Source organism: Nakaseomyces bracarensis (assembly GCF_045282275.1).
Source record: "Nakaseomyces bracarensis strain CBM3 chromosome Unknown Scaff11_0, whole genome shotgun sequence".
NCBI lineage: Eukaryota > Fungi > Ascomycota > Saccharomycetes > Saccharomycetales > Saccharomycetaceae > Nakaseomyces > Nakaseomyces bracarensis.
The window spans coordinates 381,282-402,887 of NW_027263957.1; the positions used below are offsets into that span (position 1 = coordinate 381,282).

The following is a 21,606-nucleotide window of genomic DNA, read 5'->3' on the forward strand; positions in this document are numbered from 1 at the left end:
TATGCTTCTGTAGCTCAGTCGGAAGAGCGTCAGTCTCATAATCTGAAGGTCGAGAGTTCGAACCTCCCCAGGAGCAGTTTTATTTTTTTTGCACCCATTTACACCCGTGCCATACCGTATTATATTATATTATATTGTACTATACTGTATTATATTATATTATATTATATTATATTATATTGTATTGTATTACTATATTCTGTTGCGTTGTATATAGCTATGCTATGCTATGCTATGCTGTGCTATGCTATGCTATGATATTCGATTGTCTTTACAATATGTAGACCCTTGTTACTGGCAGTTTTTTTTTTTTTTTTTTTTTCATGTTTTGGTGATTATAATATACTATCAGGGTATATCTTATCTTTTGTATGATATTCTTTTATATTTACATGGTATACTATTATATATCTTATTTTACTCTACACAGAACTTCTCCGTCTAGTTTCTTGGCTATGGCCTCATTGATCTCCATGATCGTGTTCGTATCGGTGCGCACAAGGATTAACTCCCCAGGTTGCAAAGGTTTGATCTGTCTAACCGAAACACCAGAACACAACTTCCTCATGTCCTCATGTGGAAGCGATATACGCATATTGGGCTTGGAGATCAGCCTACACTTCCCTAACACAGGCGTGTTGTCACGGTACTTCAACCCAACCCACAATCGCCTGGTAGCTATGTTGTCGGGAGTAACCTCAACGTACTCCTGGTCCGGACCCTTAGTAGACCCACGCTGCACAGAACTCAAAAACCCTTGCTTGTACAAGTTATAAGCAAACTGCAACTGTAGCTTCGTGTAAGGTATAGACGTCATCGACAACCTCACACGAGAACAATTCTGCAAATGGGCACAGGTATTAGCCAACTTCACCAACGACATTCTTTAAATAAAAACAACCAAACTCAGTTACAATTAAACACCTTTTGCCTTATTACACAATCCTCGTAAGTCCTTATATAGACTTTATTATAATTTGATAATACTTTTTATATTAATGTCCTCTTATAATTTTTTTTTCCACACACATTAGCCCTTTCTCGAGTGGTCTCAAAATAAAAATGTTGAAGGACTGAGAAGTTCAATTGATTGTACAGGGCATACAACAGCCAAACAATTTCTCAATTAGTAGGTATAAGAAGGGACAATGTTACGTAGGTCGGTATTTGGAAGGTTTAGAGCTGTTCCCAGGTATATCAATGTCAGATATAAATCTACGATAAAGCCCAGGGAGATACCTAGAGCGAATGACGGTAGTGAGTTACCTAGTGCTAAGAAGCTTATACTCATCGCACTGGGAGGCACTGCGATCTTTGTCGGGGTGGTGAACTCGCTGGATAAGCAGCAGCCCAAGAATTCGTACTCTGAGGCGGAGTTTGAGAACTTGACTAAGGGGCTCAAGCGTAAAGTAGCACTTTTCCCAAACGATTCGGTATCTGTTTACTGTGTTATGAATTCTGATGCGAATGCGGTGCAGAAACGTGTGAATGTTCAAAGAGATCAGATCAAAGTGGTGGATCCTTACAATGTCGTTGAATCACACCGAACCACAACTGATGACAGGTACGAGGCCCTATTAAACAACTTATATGACCGTTATGGTGCACAGGAGTATTTCGAAAGGCTTCCACAGGGGCTACTGATCAAACTACTCTCATTAGAAATGAAAGAAAAGTGCGAAACTGGTGATACTATTATTGTGACGAATTTCCCACAGTCTATCAAGGATGCATCAGCGTTCGAGACAGACATTGCATCTGTATCTAAGTTATATGTTCCCAAGGAATTGCAACAATCTGATGTCTGTAAATATTACGAAACCGTGGACAAAGTCGAGACTCTTTGAGAAATATCCGTTCTCACTTCAGTCTTGCTACAATTCATTAAATTCTTGTTAATATCATTAATTAATATCATAATAATGCCACATAAATATTATATTCTGTTAAATAACAATATATAAACTCTAAAGATGATGGAGCTTTATACAAATATTAGGGGCAATGCTATAATATGCAAAAAAATTGAAGAAAAAGGTAAATTCAACTGTTGGCGATGCTATATATTGCTGAATTGTAAAAATAAGCACTTGGAAGTTATATACTAGCTCAGGTAAGTTGAAACGGAGGATGAGCAGCCATCAATTGACAGCGTTACCGTACGTGATAAAATTCATTCCCATTGGATTTAAGAAACAGGAGTTTGACGACAATGATTTGAACCTATATGGGTTTGACCTTGATCATACCCTAATACAACCAAAGAGACCCGGTGTTATATTTGCTCGAGGAGCTTCTGATTGGAAGTTTATGGTATTTGATGGCAGGGAGAGCATAGAGACATTAGTGAGGCTTGTTATGGATGACCCCAATGCAATTGTTGTAATATTCACAAATCAAGGAGGTGTTGTTACGATCCCACCTAATTCTAAGAGTTATCAGAATTTTACAGGTAAAATCAAATTGATGCTCAGGCATATAGGTAAGATGGAAGGAGGAGATATATTATTACAAAGGCTATTCATATATGCGTCGACCAAGAAGCCTGCCTCACTAGCTAAAAAGGAAGCTAGCGCTGGAAAAGTACAAAACTCAATTGGCTCAATGCTACAAAATGATACAGGAAACGTTAAAGATGTTCTATCTAAATTTGACTTAATGAGGAAACCAAAGATTGGCATGGCCGAGATGTTCCTTAAGGATTTGAAAAGTTTAAAGGGTAATGCTAAAAAATGGAAGTATTATTGTGGTGATGCGGCTGGGAGAGATAAAGATTTCAGTGATACCGATAAAGTATTTGCCGAGAGTTTAGAGATCGAGTTCAAGACTCCGGAAGACATATTTCATGGATAGCGATTAAATGTAATTGTTCAGTTTACAGTTTTCCTCAATCTAAATATAGTAAAAATGGTTAATGTAGTAATTACCAGCATCAAATATAGCACGCATTTAAAAGTATATCCGTAACAAGCAGTACTGTTACCGCAGATACTGTCTGTTGTATCACCCATATGTCTCACCATATCGCTGGAGAGTATTTTTGAGAATATACGGACTCCGAAAAAGCCCCCAGTAGTCAATAGGCCCCATATAGTGCTATAGTACTTCTGATTGAAAGCTTCAACAGCGATCAAAGGGAAAGTTCCAAATACAATCCCAAATAATATACCGATTATTACCGACGCAAGGAATATTTTCTGAATATTCCCAAAGCTGGCCATTTGAATACCTGGTTCTATGGCCGGAGTTGCAAAATGACTAAGTAGTAAAATACAAGAGCATATAGCTAATATTTCTGCAAATACAATATTCCATAGTCTATGCAACCCGCACTTCTTAGACAATATATCTGATATAGTTCCTGAGGTTAGTCTTCCTAGAAAAGAGAATAACGATAAGATTGTGACTTGAATCGATTGTATAGATTCTGCATTAAATGTAGTACCTTGATTATTTACAAAAGAGGTTTCCGCTGTAACAATATACCCAACTGAATATATGTACATCTGTCCAAACCCTTGTAGTGATGCGAGGATAAGAAAGAAAGATAGAAAGTTAATATTAAATATTTCTTGTTTTATGGTAGTTTCCACTTCCACGGGGGCCTGGTTTGGCGTTTTCTGTGAATCAAAGGCCTTGTCCAGAGAGCTGGCTATTGGATACACACCTCTTTGAGTAATATCATCACTATCTCTCATTCTAAATGGCGAAGTTGTGGCAGAGTCATTTACTTCCAACTCAGGAGTACTCCTATACTGTTTCATTTCGATTTCATCCTTATTTTTACTCTTAAAGAAGGTCAAAACACCATGGCCTGTAGTACCTTCTGTCAATGGTGCAGCTTCTAACAAAGTATTTGCATCTTCTTGACTGGGAATCGTGTTATAGTCCTGTACTTGGTCCAGCCTAAAGTACAGCAGTCCGATAGAAATCATCAATGGGCATACAATCATCAAAAACACGAAGAATTTATGCTCTTGGTGCTGGAACACCACCGAACCAATTGTAGAGAAGAACATCCCGGAGAGGGCGTACATTGCAATAGGTATTGAAGTAGCAGATCCCCTGTTTCTTGGAAAGTATACCGTACAGCACTTCACAGCCGCATAAAACGCAGATACAGACCCAAACCCAACAAGCGTTAAGGCAAAACTGATCAAGGGTACATTACCATAGCTTCTGTCATAACACAATTTAATCAATAGGTAAGCCACGAAAGTCGAGATAACCCCCATACCGCACGCAAATTGTGGGTTGCGATCAATTATGAACCCAGCCACTGACCCTAAAATCGAACTACCGATGTTTAAAGAGTACGAAAGCGTCCCAATAGACTGTGCAGGAATGGAACATCTCTCTATAAACTGTGGTGCCCAGTACGAATACAAGTACGGCGTACCGGCTCCTAGCGACACCAGTCCAGCAGACAGCAACAGCATCACATTTCGCCCAACCATCGTTTCGCTTTCTCTCTGGCTAATATACACCTGGCCTTATAACAACTGGCTAACTAAACTGTTTAAATAGTTTGCTTCTTTAACGATATTTAAATGTAGGATAGCCCTCATCCATCGCGTAAAACTAACTCATAGTCCTACTTAGCCATAATGAATAAAAAAGAAAGGTTTAAGATTATTCGGAAAAGAAGGTCATTTTGGATATTTGATAATCAATCTTTATTAAATGGTCTTTGGCTTGGCAAATCTTAATTAAAGAGACTTCATTTCAACTAACTATAGTTTTTACTAAGGACATATTCAAAGTAGTGGCAGAATTACAAAGTCGATATATACCCGCTCGACATCTGGAAAGTTTAAGAGGGCTAGGAAAACAAATTATGAATGCTGATCGATGTTGGGAGTACTATTTCAGGGCATACAAGTTTATATATCTTGAAGAAGACAAGGAGAAATGCAACAGGGAGTTGGACAGTCTAGTTGATTTAGCAATACAATGGAAGAACAAGGAGTTTTCAGAAGCTGTGGTTACATTAGGGGAGCAACTCAAGAATGTAACCCCGAAACAACGGATCCATTGGAGGACGTCATGGTTATCGAGAAATTTCTATCCACCAATACCTATATCGATAGTACATTCTCCTGTGGTTTATAAAGTGTTTGAGCAGGCTAATCAACTGGATTGCCACAGAGAGGAATACTCTCTCAGGATGCCTCTTATACCGGAAGAGGACTTTATAGGCATAGAACAGCATGCTAATGTATCTGATTGCTCTCTAGTGGTCTCTCTAATAAATATTCATAGATTCAACAAGACTGTTCCAGAAGTGAAAAAGCTTGATAAACATTTATATGCAATGAATCTATATTTTAATGGTTCAAAGGATAGACTTGTGGTCGTCTCAACCTCTGATATCCCCACAATGAATGCAGACCATACTAAGCAGATGTCAGTACATAGTTCTGACATTACAGACAAAGTAATAGAACTTGGATTGCTAAAACTGACGTCCATGTCATACCACTCCGAAGGGTCAAATACAGCGATTGATACATATCGTATTTGTGGATGGATTCCTGAGATCTCAAGAATAAATGAATTTAACTTTACCAAAGTTGTAGGCCCATTTAAAAAGGGTGAATGCCTCCTGGCGATGGGAACAGGTGGATTTGTTCCTAAGAATAACAATTTCGGTGTAAAACTAAGGAAATACCATGATTATGCAGTTCTTGATATTAATACAGAGAAAGAGTATGTGGTTTTACGGGACCCATTAGTAAAAGAGCAGCTTCTGACAATTGATTTTGCGAGTGTGAAAAGATATTTCTTACAAGTTTATTGCAACTGGGATGGATCAAAACTTTTTCATAAATCAAAGGATATCTTCATGTATTATTCTGATAATAAATTTAATCCATATCATACTTTAGCTGGCAAACCATCATATTACATAAAAAATGACTCAGACAGGGAGGAATACGCTTGGATTCTATTGGAATTCCACATAGATTCTGGGAAAAACGGGACAGCATATTTACAAGAGATACCCGATAGGGTGTCAATTGTCAGATTAGGTTTCAATGATAACTCTGCAGAGGTTGGATTTCAGTTATTAAAATTGGTTCTTAAACCACACGAAAGGAAATGGTATTTCTGTTATAGTTCTGTTGATAAAATGATGACCTTTCGGACATTTGCATCTAGTAAACAAGTTACACTAGTTCGTTCAAGAATGCCTGCCTGCGATTTTGATTGTATAGAACGCCCAATCCAACCTGATAGAATCAAGACTCTCCAATACCCTGACTATTCAGATCATGACATTTACTTCCTCACTTCAATCGACTTTTCAATTGAAGGTGAACCAGGGACAACAGTCATCACAGATATGGTTGTTTGCATGGAAACTGCTGAGGATCTAGTGGGGTTTCAAATGTACCATTGGGATGATCTGGACCTGACATCCCCAATATATGACGAATTTTATCTCAATTCTAGAATGTTTGAGAAGAAGGATTTACCGCTAACCAGTGGTGAACGATATCATATTGTTGCCTCAACATCTAAACCTCCTACATCAAAGAATTTCCAATGCGCTGTTTCAGGAATTAATGTTAACGCTGATTACCCATTCGGATATAAACTACGCGAAACCGACATTCGCTACAATTCAATGCCCTTCAAATTATTACATGATATTATCCTACATCCTAATGCTACTACTAAATTTGAAATAGCTAATAGGAATAAATTTAACAAATTATTTATTCGAATATATCCACAAACCCATGAAGAAAACTACCGTTACGCATATGAACTGAAAAGGAGCGACACTGGCGAAACCCTTTTCAAGGTTGATAGAGTAGAAAAAAGGTTTGGTGGTATTGTTATCAAGGAGTTTCCATTAAATGATGAAATCGACATTGAATTGTCGATCACTTTAAATCCTAATGGCAAAGCAATGACTGATGTTCACACAAATTGTTACATTGGTAGTTTCAGGAAAGTTATTATCCGATAGGCAAATATAAATACTCAGATTCCTATGTGTTCTATGAAAATAGTTTTCATCCAGGGAATAAAATAATGCAAAGTATTCGCGGGCCCTGGTTTATAAATTGTTTCTGAGAACCACCCATTTTAGGGCAGTAGCAAAGGCATATGATATAAATATAGGGATTTATGTAAATATATTCACACATGCAGCTTGTAAACCTATCTTCACCTTATAAATATTCTTTCAGAAGCGTTGTAAAGAATTGTTATAGAACCACAGAAATAATTATCAGGAATAGAACAGTTCTTTCACCTTCCCCGTTTCATATGTTAAAATGAAAGCCTGTTTAATAAAAGAAGCCTAGTGTTTTCTATTGCCACTGCTAATAATTTATCTTGAGAGTAAGATAAAAAACTTCTCTATATGGGTCATATGAATAGTTTCATATCACCCATAAATAAATATATTCATTATCTGAGTTTCCTCTCTTAAAGCTGTTATTGTCAAACAATTCTAGCAGTTCATATCCCGTCGTAGTATTATTTGCCGAGTTCAAAAGTCACGAATATACTATAATCATTGACAGTATCTAAAATAAACACATATATAATAGTCATTAATTATTTAAGGGTGTTCCCTACATTAAGTCTGCGAGTTTTTCATTCGAATCAAACAGATTCAATAATACAGCGAAAAGATAGCTAAGAGGTTACCAAATACTTTTATATTATATTTCATATAAAGTTAAGTAAGTTAGATTACTAGAATAACATTTTCGACATGTAATATATTATCTGGATCTTCATACCCAAACAAATTGAAATTAATGAGATGTAATGATTCATATTCTAATATATTATTAACAGCAGTCCTAGTTTTCTCTAAATGCTTTAATATAAGCGACATTTCTGTGCTTCATGTTTATTGTTTAATATAACAAAAAATTATCATTAAAATATTATGTGCCAGTAAGTAATGAAACACTCTTTTTAGAAGCTTGCATTAAACTTGAAATTGTAAGTCCAACAAAGTCTTGGTTTTAAAGATCATTCCATCCGAAAAGCCAATTGCTGATTCTGTATGTAAGGGAGCCATCTCTCTTTATGACCCTCTTCTTTGTAGGTTGTTCGTCTAGTACTGAGTACAGCTTATCATTATTCTTTAGAAATAGAGATGATCCATCTCTGATGCTTAGTTTACGTTTATTGTTAGTGGACTTTGCTTTATCCAGCATAGTATTTATCTGCTCTTCTTTAGACTGGAATAGCGACTTCTGGGCACTAAAGGTTGATTTCGTCGGTATTACATCTGGTATACTATAACTGGATGAAACTGGGGTATGAAGCGAGGATAACGGAGTAGACACACTTTCCTTCGAATCTAATACGTTGGTCTTGCTCTTTGTAATAGGGGACAATTGTTTGACTTTATCCCTCTTGTAAGGAGCACACCCAATAACAGATCCACAGTATATAGTACCATTTTCCTTGAGAGCACGAAGATAACCTTCACGGTCAGCGTATGTAAGTTTAGTCCAGTTCTCTCCATGTTCTCTTTCGATTGGTTCTACCACTCGTCTCGAGTATCTTTTTGAACTGTCATCTCCGAGTTCGGTATCTATATCTTCTCTAACTTCACCGAACTGGGCAAAATATGCAAGTATCTGCTTAGTAATGGTCTCTTGATACCCAAAGACAATGACTGCATTCTCCTCAGTATCTGAATCGATGGAAGAGTTTGACGACATGGACCTTGTGTTTTCGAATAGATTAGACTCACTATGAACATTATCTGGTGTGCCTATAGTACGGATATCACTTCCAGCACTGGTTATATTCCTCATATTCGTCAGTCCTTCCTGGCGCCTCCAGTCCGTTATAGAAACCATAGGCGGAGCACCACTGGTGTCCATCAATATCGAATTCACATGGTCCCCATTTAACATCCCTGGTAAATTGGTAGAGCTACCCAACAGTCCCATATTCTTCTTAGCTCCAAATGTAAGGGTATTGAAACCAACAGAGTTATTATTGTCGCTAGATTGTGCCGTGGGAGAAACAGACGGCTTAACCTCCCTCTTTATGACCTCATTGGGCACCGGACGCCTCGCAACATCCTGAAGCCAGAGTGGCTCCTCAGTTGCGTTACTTATAGAGGTATTGGATCCGGTATTGTTTTGATTATTCATGTACACGTTATTATGGCCCATTGTAGAGTTACCAAACAAATTGGAAGAGGATCCTATCATTTTTTAAGCCTTTTTTACTTGGGGGCTCTAATGCTAATGTCCTATATATATTTTTCCAAGTTATTTCAAGTCTAACAACACAGTTATAGGCCTTCAACCAAGGTTAAATCAGTGTAATTTAATGATGTTTATAAGGAAACTGGTTAAAAATCGGCCTGAAAAAAAAAAAATCATCAAAAATCTACAAAAAGGCGATGAGGTAACCCGGAGTATATAATATTAGATTCATATTCATTTATACTACAAACTATATTTTATTCAATACTTATGATATTATATTCATATATATATAATAGTATAGTAGTACAGCTATTTGGCCTTATTAAAAGAAGTAGTTTATTATATGAAGAAAACAAGAAATACTTAACAAAATGATAAAAAAAAAATTAATCAAGAATATGTAGTTTACATTGGGACTCTGTTTCTTTTTTTTTTATATTGAAGACGACTTAGAGATTTTACTCGTTAATACGGATGACGACCTTACCCTTGGCTCTGTTAGACTTCAATCTGTCAATGGCTTCACGGTATTGATCCAATTCGTAGATGTGGTCAATTATAGGTTCGTATCTTTTATCAGCAATCATCTTGTGAGCACGGATCATGTATCTATCAATTGGCAAGACATGAGCAAAGGAGTAGTTATAACATCTGAATGGATTCACAAATCTCGTAATGGTGCTGATGGAGATGGCTTTGAAGAAAGATGGGGTCTTGTAGTCACTCTTGTTGTCACCAACAACAGTCACGAAGTAGGAACCCTCGCTCTTTGGCTTCAAGAACTCATCGATGATTGGGAAAAATTCACTGTTTCCCACGGAGTCGAAAATCAAATCGAATTTTTGGTTATTCAATTCAGTTTTCATCAATTTCCTTACATTTTCAACAGTCTTACCGCCGTTGTAGCTGACCAAATGGTCCCAACCAAACTTATTGTTGTACTCGAAGGAGTTTTCGTTACAAACACCGACCAACGTGCCGATGTTTAAGTCGTTCTTAGCAATTTGAACCAAGGCGTTTGAGACTTGGGTAGATGCACCAATGACCAAGATACGGGATTCTGGGCCCATATTCTTGACGTAGTCTAATAGGACAGTTTCAGCAGTACCGAAGATCAATGGATAGGCAGCGTTCAAGGCCCAGTCGTCACGCTTGTCATCCTCGTTGTAGTGCAAAGTGTTGTCTGGAAACTTGTTAATGTGGCCAATAGACTTGTTCTTGGCTGGGTTCATAATGAAGTAGTCACTGAAAGTACCTTGTTCACCGTACAAGTGCTGGAACATACCGTTGACTTCGTCATCAATGTTCCACTTCTTGTCGACGTTCTTACCTTTTCTAACGATAACACCACTGAAATCACGACTGAATGTCTTTGGACCAGTACCAGCAACCAGACGGTTACTCAGACCATGCACCAAGACATCAATCGGGTTCAAAGCACAACATTTAACATGGATGACAATCTCATCTTCCTTATAACAGTTATCTAGGTCCAAATCCTTGGTAATTAAAGTAGGTTCAGAAGCAGCAGTGGTGAAAACCACAGATCTTTGTTTAACAACAGCCATTGCTTTGTATATATATGTGTGTGTTCTATTTGGGTATTAGTATAGAGAATTGTTTTTCCTTTAAACTCGTCCTCTTTATATAAGGGTGTTAAGGGATATTAGGGAAAGAAAAATTTTTTCGCTTATTCAATAAGAAATATAGAATGCTTATATACTAAAAACATTCATATTAATTACTATTGCATATCTTATATAAGCTATGATTGTAACTTCTGGAACCTTCGATATTTAAATATTGATCTACATTCAAGCATTGCTTATAGAGTTACTACTACCATTATAGATAATATAATATATTCCATTTGGGTTTATTATTACAATAAATGAAAAAAAGAAATAATGTTACTTAGAAATGCCCGTACAACGCCGTCATACCATCGATGATTTATGGTAATAAGACAACTCAACTTTATCGGTTTGTTTTCCGTGGAATAACATTTCATTATTCCGTGGAATGGGGTGTGTTTTTGGGAAGATTCCACGGAATACATTAATACGTAAGTCAGGTGCATCTCCGTAGAAAATATACTAATAACGTGAGTTAGTATATAGTGATATTATATCTTTGACGTATAACATATAAATCTTACAATATAGTATATATATATATATTTTATTACGTATTATGATATAGGTAAATACTTATATATGCGCTAGTATATTATTTTATATATGAAAAGGTAGCGGAACGAGAAGGGGAGGGAATGATATCATGAAGTTGAAGTTGGAGATCAATGGTAATGAATCGCCGGATGATTTTAAGCTGTTGAAGACGACTATCTCTACTGTGGCCTCGATGAGGCGGTTGGCGGTGTTAAGGTTTGATAGTGACAGGCTTGTGACGATATCTACGCCAAAGGTCAGCGGTACTGGGTCTATGGTTGGTGGCAACAATGTGCAGCTCCGGAGTGATACGGGTCAGCTATGGTGTACAATACCGCGGGATGTGTTCAGCATGTATCAAGTGTCGGCGGAGCGGCAGAACAATACTATTGCCCTGGAGTGCAACTGTGAGTCACTCAAGAACGCAATAATGAGGTATGATAAAGTTATGACACAAGGATCGGCTTCTACGCTTTCGATAAAGCTGCGACAGATGCCTGAATGGAATGCTGCTAGTGCAAGTAATATGAATGAGGGGGAAGTGCCAAGTTCACGAATTAGGGTGGCTGCACTGGCTGTAACATTTGAAGAACTGGTGAATGTATACTCAGAGAGTAACAATAACAACAACAATAACTATAGAGATGATAACTTAACCCAGTCCCATCAGATTGGATCAAATAGTGCGAGGACATCTAGTAACGGAACGAACAAGTTAATCAGTCATTCGTTCAAGATACCAGTGCGATTCCTTAACGCTCAACAGGATGAAAGGATACAAGAACCAATGATGGATTACAATCAGACCATGCTTTGCAGATTACCGTCGATTACTGATGAGGCCGGAGGTGCCTTTCTGAATTTTTTGAAACGTATAGAACGGTACTCGAACGTAAACCATATTAAACTACACGGTTCCAATTCCCGTTCGATATCGAATAACCACAAGGATACAAAGTTGAAAATTGTAGTAGACGAATTAGACTGGAACCTAGAAATATGCTGGAATGGCCCACTTGAAGTTCAGCATAGTATACAAGATGATAATGATGATGAACCCGTTGGCATTGAAATTGTACCTCCAGAAGCTACAAATTCAGTAAGTCCCATTCCATCTAGACCCAGGGTTGGTGAAAATGACTTCGATAGAATCGATGATAGTGAGATGGATTCATATGGCCACTCGAACTCAAATAGCTATAATGCGCTAAATAATGTAGTTCAAGAGCGACAATCGGTTGTACAAGAAGTAATCATCCGAAGCAAAGACTTAAAAGTGTGCTCTAAGCTTTTCGCAGCTTTCGAACAGGTAATTATGGCCATTTCACATGACTACGCTTGTGTATTCCATTGCTCCCTTGATAGATCACTTACTTCTGATTCCCAAGAGCAAAGAGAGAATGGCCAAATTATATACTATATATCTAGATCAAAAGGGCTAGAATTTGCATAAGATAACATATTAAATATCCCGAATCCCTCTTATTTTAATTGACCATTTGCTGTAAATGATAGCTTATATTTATCCACTTGTCAGGTTTCCACAGAAACACTCGCAGTGCCTCTTTACATATAATGAAAATTTTTTTAATTAGAAACAAATGTCATCGAGCTCATCGCATCAATAAAATAAGCTAAGGAAACACTTATAATTAATCAATAGATCTTCTATAGTTCAAACTTATTTATCAATCCAGCGTGTAAATTGCCATGAGCGGAACTGAGGAGAACATCACATATGAATCATTATTAGAGTTAACTGGCTCTATCAAAGACCAATTTATTGGGCCTTATAAGAACAACCAAGAGGCTCTGAGGTCCATAAAGAGCCAAACTAAGTTACAGGAATCCGACCCTCTTACAGAAGTGGGTAAATTAGCCAAGATTCTTAAAGCTTATTCTACCAAACTGGGTATTATTTGCGATCCCAAGAAACTACATGACAATTACGATGCTGCATTTAAGGAATTAAGAAACTATTCTGATTCACTATTCTACCTGTTGAGTTTGCTACCATTATTTATCAAGGAAGAGGGTGAGGAATATGCTGAGTTTCTAGTTGATAATATTTTAACCCAAGTGTCATCCTTATTGAATGGAACTGAAGTGTTATGCGATGAGATTGAAAATAAAGGCAATGAAAACAAAGAGAACAGATTGATGTCTATTGGTATGATATGGGCTGCTTGTGATGCCATGGAAGCTATTGTAAAAGGAGGGAATGTCGGCATTCTAACAAAAAAGATTAGCCTGAGCTGTGGTTTGGTAGATGATGTATTGAATGATATTAATGAATGGCTAGAGGATCCGCAACTGGATGATATGACCTTGATGGAGAACGATACAGACTCTCTAGAAGAATTACAAGAAGGAATAGACAAATTATCCTTTGGCGAAGAAGAAGAAAGAGCAATTGAAAGAATAAAAGACTTCCTAACAGAATGGCAAACTAAAATTAAAATGATAAAATTACTGCTTACTTCTTTCTCAAAATCTATATCAATGAAAAGCAACACCCCAATTAAGCACGTTGGTGCTAAATTAGATCAACTAAACAAACTTCACCAGATAGTCGTCCAAAATTTAGATGAACTAATATCTGATGTATTCATGTCTGGTGCCACTTTTGAAGTAGAAGAGATGGAAGAATCAATTACAGATCTAAACGCTACACTGAAAAGCATGGTTAAGATAATAAAAGAAATCAGTAAACAAGATCCTAAAAAGTCTAAATGGATTGACGTGTGGCAGAATAAATTCTTTGAAGAAAACTAACATAAGGAAAGAAAACCATTTTCTTGCATTGCATTACCAGCATTGATAATAGTACGTACCAAGTAAAAAATCAAGGAGGAGGATAATCACTATCAATCTATTTTTATATCTACTAATCATATATGGTTATACCAGCTCTATCATACTTAATTATAAAGTTAAATAATTATTGTCATGCATTCATTTGCTTTATTATCAAGCCGTTACCCTGAAGTTGGCTCTCTTTAAACCAGTTCTACGTGTGTTTCTTACAGCCAGCGAATAACTCAAAAAAATATGCTGGTTACGTACATAATGATGCTGGCTGCTAACCAGCCAATAACATATTAAATATATATCCATGGACAAGAGCATTTACTTACTTGTTACCATTTCTATCTCTCAAGCACCAGAACAACTAGCAATAAAGCCCATTATAGTCAATGCTCCAATAATATGCCTTTTCTTTTTATTTTATTAATCTGTTTGGCCTCTTTATTTACAATTTAAATTACCTATACAACGTTTTATTTGTTTATATTTACTTAATTGTTTGTTTATATTTTTAATGTAAACATAAACAAATAAAAACTAGTAATATAACACCATAATAACAAATACACTGGCATTGTCACTGTTTTTCCTATGCACTTTTAATATATGTATCCAAAAAATTAAAATGGATATAAATATGAAGAATCGAGATGAAAAAATTATTGGATAGCAAAATTATATTCCTCTTTATTCTACAATGATACTCCATATACACAAACTCAAAATAACGACACCCAACTAGGACCATAAATCCAAATTCATTCTTTTAAAATATAATAGTTTTTATTTCCCTAAACTAATAAACTAGAAAACAGTCCATTCTTTACAGTGAAATAATTCACGTTCCTTCCTTAAAAATACAATAACTATTAACAATAAAATGATACATATTATTATTACGATCGCTTTACTTATAAATCACGCCCTGAGTTTTGATATAAACTCTAAATCAAATGTTGCCTTATATTGGGGACAAAATTCTGCTGGTTCACAACAATCCTTGGCAAGTTACTGCCAATCCACAGATGCTGATATTTATCTTCTATCCTTTCTAAACTCCTTCCCAAACATTGGTCTAAATTTTGCAAATGCCTGTACTGATACTTATGCCGATGGAATGCTACATTGCTCGCAAATCGCTCAAGATATTAAAACATGTCAATCGCTAGGTAAGAAGGTTTTATTATCCTTAGGCGGTGCTTCGGGAAGCTATAGTCTCTCTGACGACCAAGTAGCCACAGATTTTGCCACAAATTTGTGGAACACATTTGGAGAGGGGTCTGATGCATCGATTGAACGTCCTTTTGATGATGCTATTATTGATGGTTTCGATTTTGATATTGAAAATAATTTAGCTACTGGATATGTCACTCTTGTCTCAAACCTAAGGACTTTGTTTCAACAAGGATCAAAACAATATTATATATCTGCTGCCCCACAATGTCCGTATCCAGATGCCTCTGTAGGTGATCTACTAGCAAATGCAGATGTTGATTTTGCATTTATTCAATTCTACAACAATTATTGCAATGTCGACAGCCAATTTAACTGGGATACATGGAAAAACTTTGCTGAAAATGTATCCCCAAACAAAAACATTAAGCTATACTTAGGGCTACCTGCTTCTGCAACCGCAGCAGGTTCAGGTTATATTTCTGATCTAAGTGAATTGAAGTCCGTTATAGAAAGTATCTCTTCCTTTTCCAATTTCGGTGGTGTTTCTCTATGGGATGCTTCACAAGCCACATCTAACATTATCAACGGTGTTGACTATGTAAGTAATGTTAAATCTATTCTCAATTCGGTGACTGCCAATACACAAACTACTACAACATCTCAGTACAATCTACCATCTGACTTGATTACAAACACTGGTTCGTCGTCAATTTCCACCAGAATTGTTACTACTTTATCACCAACTATTGCTAGCGATTTAATCACTGCTACATCTTTTACTACAGAATCAGCTTCCTATCCTTCAACTGTTCGTTCAACAACAATTCTGCAACCAACAGCAAACCAAGAATCTTCTTTTGCGGCTATCACTTCCTCCGTTCCTGTAATTAGTACAGGTCTTCCTGAAGCTACTACTGGTGTTCCAGAAACGACAACTAACGTTCCAGAAACTACTGCTAACGTTCCAGAAATCACAACTAATGGCCCAGTTCCACTACCAACTACCACTGCTATCACCACGACTACTCCAGCAACCCCAGAACCAACAACTACTAGCTCTTCTGCCAATTCTAACGACTCACCAGCACATACAATAGCTAAGCAATTGAATGCTCAATACGCAGCAGGTCAATTCAAAGGATCAGCAACCAGTTGTACAGACGGTGATTTAGCATGTTCTGCTGATGGCCAATTCGCAATTTGTAACTTTGGAAAATGGGTTACCATGCCATGTGCAGCAGGAACCACCTGTTTCGCATACGATAGCGGAAACACAGTTCTAACACAATGTGGTTTCTCCTATGACAAAAGCAGCTTTATCTGATTCTCTTTGTCTTTGTATACTTCCTTTATATTAATCAGCCTAATTTTTAGTTACCTAATGCGAATATTCAAGTTTTTACGTTCATATGGCCTTATTTATTCAATTCATATGTTTAGTTCGGATTGGTGATATTTTAATTATTGAAAATAAAACTAGAAAGTTAGATCGGAAATTTCTCTACGTGAGCTAAATTATCTTTTGATAACTCGTAAGTTGCCATCTATTTTACAATTTGATTAATGCTTTTACATATGAATTAGATAATATGCATATATTCTGGACCTAATTTCAGCAGTTTCTTCATCTTCTTCAAACATCGGTTTCCAATTAACCATTTCGATCTTCTCCGGCTTTAGGTTGTAGTCCTTACATGTTTCAAAGAACTGTAAATCATTCTCTAGAAGATGTGGTCTATGTGGAGAAAATACAACTAAGGCTTTACCATTTTCAGCTAGAAGATCCTTAGTTGTAGTCAACAGTTTACCATGTTCTGTATGATTAAAAACCAGATCACTCAAAATTATCAAATCAAATTTCTTGGTTCCATTTAAATGGGAAGTTAATGGTTCATAACTATTACCCCAGATGTAACCTTCAACGATAACGTTTTCCTTCAATTCTGTTGGTATTATAGTGTCAACATTATGCTGAATATTAGCAATCAAATCGGCATCCGGATAGTCTGTTATAACAGCTTTCTTAGCACCTATCAGACCAGCGACTAAAGACGGAAGAGCAGAGGCTGCACCGAGTTCGAGCACATTTTTTTCGTATACCAACTCAGGATGCTTATCGAGATGTCTAGCAGTGTATATACCAGCATTCCATAGCAAATGACCCCATAAAGGAGAAGCACCAACCAATTGTAGCTTTAGTCTGGTCTCTTTACTTTTTGATAGTTCTGGGACCGCTACCCTTTCATAGTCTGCAAAATGTTCCTTTGGCTTAGAAGGTCTAAAATCTTCAGGCTCATCAAATAAACCTAATGCGTCATTGAGGGATTCCACGTCAGACATGATTACTACCACTGTCACTTTTATCAATTTTCAACTGCTACAATCCTAGTCAGTTCCACTATAGTATAGAATCATCGAGTTTCATTCATATGACATGCGATGAGATGAGCAAACACCTTAGAAATTTTTTAATATAATAACTTATTACGAAACATATTATTCAAATGTTTGTGTTAATACTATGATATTATTCTTGTAAGATTTGGCATATAATATTTAGTTAAAATATAAAAAGAGTCTTAATAAAATTGCATGTATGATTACATGGATTACTTGCTTAGGGTGTTATCAATTGATGTGGTTGAAGACGAATTGGATGATATAGGAACAGGTGGAGGAGAGGCGGAACCAGAAACAGACATAGAGCCACTCTTAGCACGCTTCGTAGTAGTTTTCGTTAGGCTTTCACGTCTAAATGTAAGATTTGGACTTGTTATATTAACTGGAGTAAATTTGGAAGGCATACTAACACGGTTAAACTTGTTTCTCAATTTCTGTTGGACGTATTCCATGTCTAAGTGTTTAGTTAGGGACATCTTCGGAATGCAACTGATATAATGTCTTTTATCCAATTGAACATCTAATGGATCTTGTGTATGACAACCAGGGGACATCTTTAGTCGAATAGAGTGTGATTTGTTCCCCTTACCATCGGTGCTTTCGTAGAGTTCAAAGTTTATTTGCGATAAATAGTCAAATTCAGGAAGTGCGTTGCTTGCAATACGCATTGGAATACCAGATTCATATATGATATTCAATAGAGTATAAATGTGAGATTCCTTAGTAAAGTAGGCTACGCAAGCAGGGGCATCTTTATTCTTCATGTCATCAATATCATTTAAAATTTGTTTTGCAAGCGGAAGAGAAGTTAGTAACCCAATATCTAGTTTTTCAGCCTCCTCAATACCATACTCTTTAGGACATATGAAATCAAACAAAACCTTCGCTAGTCTGTATAATTCTCTGAATTGTACATATTTTCTATCATCAAATGGAGATGATGATTTCGAATCAGAGTTTATGGTGGTTTTCCCACTCTCTAAAACCCATCCAAGCGATCCTACACTTGTCTTGCTCGATGAAGATCCTGTCACATTATTCGAGTCTATGATTTTAAAGTTGTTACGAGCCAATACGTTAATTGGGTACCGATCCACCAAAGAATGGTTTGCTATATCTTCCTTCAGCATCTCACCAGGATCAAAAATGTTCTGTAAAAATTCCCGATTATGCAAAGCATCATATTTCATCGTGTCGTACAATTCTGATATTTTAGATGGATCAGCCTTCTCAACGGAAACAAATTCCTTAAAAAGTTTATTCCATCTTTCTTTAAATAAACTAGGATCTTCTGATGTACACCACCTTTCTTGAAATTTACTTACATCTTTAGTTTCAAAGTTGTAGTCCATAATTTTCTTATGATAGTTCATCAGTTCTACAACACGTTTAATAACAAGATAAGGTTCGGGCATCTTTGCAGGCCAAGCAAACTGAGGTGGAGTTTCTTTTCCCTCCCTTAACAATGGTTTTAGCTTCTTCTTAACTTTGTCCATTAAATCTTTGGCGGCATTACTGTCATCCAATAAATCCTTACGTATATTAATTTCATCACTGCTGAATTCATCTTCACCAAAGAGTGCTGTAGCCCAATACTGTGCAGAAACAAGGACCCTTCTCTCAGATGATGAAAATATTTTGATGTCTTGGAGAATATTTTTATTTAATAAGTCGAAATCCTGTCTCATCTGTTCACCCAGTTCGGTAGCCTGGTACTTAGCTGAGTGTGTAGGTTCTCCACCCCATTTTAAAATGAATTGTACTTTTTCTACTTCATTATCACTGGTTAAAACTGGTTTCAACTGGATTTTAGTCCCCGGTAACTCAAGTTTCTTCTCTAAAGTGTTAGCCAGTAATTTTATTTTGGTTGGATTACCTGCTTTTTCTTCTAAGGCAATTCTTAAGGCTTGAAGGACGATCTTCAGGTCATTAACCTTTCTTATTACGACTTCTTCTTTGTGACCTTTTAAAAGAGAAATAAAAATTGGTGAAGTGAAGGAATGCTTAAATTTCTGCTTTGGCGTACGATCGGCATGTCTTATAACAGTGACCAAACCTTTAAATACCCATTTCTGTTTCTTCTCCTCTCTGATAACTGGTAATTTCTGTTTTTCTTCATCTAGTTGTTTCTTAGCCTTGATAAATGTATCTCTAAGAATTTTAGCACAAGAGTCATAATATTCGCGATTATCTTTGACAAAAGAGAAGCCATTAACATCAATAACATAGCTCTTACCACCAACTCTAAGGAGATCAAAGCCACAAATCATCTGAGAGAAAGCTGTTGAAACACGACGTGCCATCAATTTTTCTTCTACGCTTAATTCAGTTATATAACGAACCTCTTTACCATGTGTATTTCTTCTGACTATACCATCAACAACAGGTGATTTTCTGGTTTCGGCATGGCAGTAGTTTTCACCTACAGTATAAGCTTTGACGTCCTCAAAATTATCGGTATCCATAAATTCCTCATAGATATACGAACCTTCCAATCTAGGAGCCAAAAGTGCTGGATCAAACTCTGACGATTTATTACCGACCTTACGAAACAACCTTCTTCCACCACCTCCATTCTTGGAGTGATAATATATATAAATATTATGATCTTCACCGTCAACTGGCTTTTCCACGAACGGCTTTCTTATAATTTTTCCATCTACTTCCAATGTGTTATCATCCAACATCTTCCAATTTGGTTCTTCCACTGGATTTATGTCAAGACCAATACTTTTCAATTTTTCTGCAAGTTCATCATCAACATGTGGACCACCATCCCTACTGATTTCCAACCTAAATGGTGTAGGCACATGAGAGGCTTCCAAAATCTTCAAACATAGTCTTCTATCCCACAGGACTTTCTGCATATCCAAATCGTTAATAAAGAAAGGTTTTCTTAGTTTGACATAGCTAATTGCTTTATCTAACGGGAAACCAGACGAGAAGAAAGATATCAAGAAGTCACATGTAGGCCAGTTCTCTATTGTTTCATCTAGAATAACCTTATCACCAAAGATGATCGTCTCAAACTCTCCATGTTCCATCAGCCTATTCAAAATGTGTCTCATAGGTTTGGACAGAACTTTAGCGTCCATCGCACATACACCGATCTTACCAATCTTAGGCAGAGATGGTTTCATCTGACTTGTGGATGGTTTCCTAGATGGTGTATTGGATCCTGCATTTGAGTTTGATGTGGTATTGACTCCCGAGCTTGGTCCCGAAACGCCGGCAGATATAGTGTTATTTATACTATTCAGAGAGGGGCTACCAGAGCCCAAAGGATAATCACCAGCCAGTTCATTCGCAGGTGATTCAATTGGAGACGTCACCAAAGAGTTTGCTGTACTAGTCCGAGGTGAAATATCCTTGCTCGCCCCATGTGTCAACGACCCTTCCCTCATCCGGGCCACGGCCTGCGCGGCTACTGTAGCCGAATAACTCCGTGTCTTCCCCATCTTCCTAGTACCATCATCGCCATCCTCCTCAATAGTGAGATTATAATGCGAAGTGCTGCTCCCAGAACGATACATTGGCGGTTTCCCATTGTCCTCAAGACTAGGAGGTGGTAACTTTAACGAGGTATTCTCACTAGACGAAGTCTTGGGAGTAAAACCTTCCAAAATAGGAGCTATAGACTCCATAGCCTTCTTAGTATATTTATTCACAAACGGACCAGAAGGACTATTCCCATCATTCACCTTCCCAGCATCCTCCATATTGTGGTTCGTCTTGATATTAAGAGGTTTAGCTTGGATGATTAACAATTCACGTCTTACTTGTCCAATTCAATACTGAATTATAATAAAACAAGGCATTGTGGTTGATCCCAGTGTAATGGTTGGTTT

The 21,606-nt window shown here is 36.9% G+C and overlaps 12 protein-coding genes across 12 annotated transcripts; 6 read left to right on the forward strand and 6 right to left on the reverse strand.

Moving 5' to 3' along the window:
* Window positions 1-412: 412 nt before the first annotated feature.
* MRPS8 (mitochondrial 37S ribosomal protein uS8m) lies at window positions 413-883 on the reverse strand (the record flags this gene model as incomplete). The annotated part of the gene is made up of 1 exon (XM_071053358.1): window positions 413-883. One exon carries the CDS (start codon window positions 881-883, stop codon window positions 413-415), a length of 471 nt encoding a protein of 156 aa, XP_070910766.1.
* Window positions 884-1,148: 265 nt separating this feature from the next.
* On the forward strand, window positions 1,149-1,847 carry AIM36 (Aim36p; the record flags this gene model as incomplete). Its single annotated transcript, XM_071053359.1, has 1 exon — window positions 1,149-1,847. The coding sequence occupies one exon, from the start codon at window positions 1,149-1,151 to the stop codon at window positions 1,845-1,847; it is 699 nt and encodes a 232-aa protein (XP_070910767.1).
* A 283-nt stretch (window positions 1,848-2,130) lies between these two features.
* TPP1 (polynucleotide 3'-phosphatase) lies at window positions 2,131-2,853 on the forward strand (the record flags this gene model as incomplete). Its single annotated transcript, XM_071053360.1, has 1 exon — window positions 2,131-2,853. One exon carries the CDS (start codon window positions 2,131-2,133, stop codon window positions 2,851-2,853), a length of 723 nt encoding a protein of 240 aa, XP_070910768.1.
* A 17-nt stretch (window positions 2,854-2,870) lies between these two features.
* Window positions 2,871-4,457, reverse strand: RNJ42_03197 (uncharacterized protein; the record flags this gene model as incomplete). The annotated part of the gene is made up of 1 exon (XM_071053361.1): window positions 2,871-4,457. One exon carries the CDS (start codon window positions 4,455-4,457, stop codon window positions 2,871-2,873), a length of 1,587 nt encoding a protein of 528 aa, XP_070910769.1.
* A 380-nt stretch (window positions 4,458-4,837) lies between these two features.
* RIM13 (Rim13p) lies at window positions 4,838-6,979 on the forward strand (the record flags this gene model as incomplete). The annotated part of the gene is made up of 1 exon (XM_071053362.1): window positions 4,838-6,979. The coding sequence occupies one exon, from the start codon at window positions 4,838-4,840 to the stop codon at window positions 6,977-6,979; it is 2,142 nt and encodes a 713-aa protein (XP_070910770.1).
* Window positions 6,980-7,994: 1,015 nt separating this feature from the next.
* NUP53 (FG-nucleoporin NUP53) lies at window positions 7,995-9,203 on the reverse strand (the record flags this gene model as incomplete). The annotated part of the gene is made up of 1 exon (XM_071053363.1): window positions 7,995-9,203. One exon carries the CDS (start codon window positions 9,201-9,203, stop codon window positions 7,995-7,997), a length of 1,209 nt encoding a protein of 402 aa, XP_070910771.1.
* A 458-nt stretch (window positions 9,204-9,661) lies between these two features.
* On the reverse strand, window positions 9,662-10,771 carry YIM1 (Yim1p; the record flags this gene model as incomplete). Its single annotated transcript, XM_071053364.1, has 1 exon — window positions 9,662-10,771. One exon carries the CDS (start codon window positions 10,769-10,771, stop codon window positions 9,662-9,664), a length of 1,110 nt encoding a protein of 369 aa, XP_070910772.1.
* Window positions 10,772-11,483: 712 nt separating this feature from the next.
* On the forward strand, window positions 11,484-12,827 carry MEC3 (Mec3p; the record flags this gene model as incomplete). Its single annotated transcript, XM_071053365.1, has 1 exon — window positions 11,484-12,827. The coding sequence occupies one exon, from the start codon at window positions 11,484-11,486 to the stop codon at window positions 12,825-12,827; it is 1,344 nt and encodes a 447-aa protein (XP_070910773.1).
* Window positions 12,828-13,084: 257 nt separating this feature from the next.
* Window positions 13,085-14,149, forward strand: RNJ42_03202 (uncharacterized protein; the record flags this gene model as incomplete). The annotated part of the gene is made up of 1 exon (XM_071053366.1): window positions 13,085-14,149. The coding sequence occupies one exon, from the start codon at window positions 13,085-13,087 to the stop codon at window positions 14,147-14,149; it is 1,065 nt and encodes a 354-aa protein (XP_070910774.1).
* Window positions 14,150-15,062: 913 nt separating this feature from the next.
* Window positions 15,063-16,682, forward strand: CTS1 (chitinase; the record flags this gene model as incomplete). The annotated part of the gene is made up of 1 exon (XM_071053367.1): window positions 15,063-16,682. The coding sequence occupies one exon, from the start codon at window positions 15,063-15,065 to the stop codon at window positions 16,680-16,682; it is 1,620 nt and encodes a 539-aa protein (XP_070910775.1).
* Window positions 16,683-16,927: 245 nt separating this feature from the next.
* On the reverse strand, window positions 16,928-17,698 carry NNT1 (S-adenosylmethionine-dependent methyltransferase; the record flags this gene model as incomplete). The annotated part of the gene is made up of 1 exon (XM_071053368.1): window positions 16,928-17,698. One exon carries the CDS (start codon window positions 17,696-17,698, stop codon window positions 16,928-16,930), a length of 771 nt encoding a protein of 256 aa, XP_070910776.1.
* Window positions 17,699-17,967: 269 nt separating this feature from the next.
* Window positions 17,968-21,477, reverse strand: VIP1 (inositol polyphosphate kinase VIP1; the record flags this gene model as incomplete). The annotated part of the gene is made up of 1 exon (XM_071053369.1): window positions 17,968-21,477. One exon carries the CDS (start codon window positions 21,475-21,477, stop codon window positions 17,968-17,970), a length of 3,510 nt encoding a protein of 1,169 aa, XP_070910777.1.
* Between the last annotated feature and the right edge of the window lie 129 nt (window positions 21,478-21,606).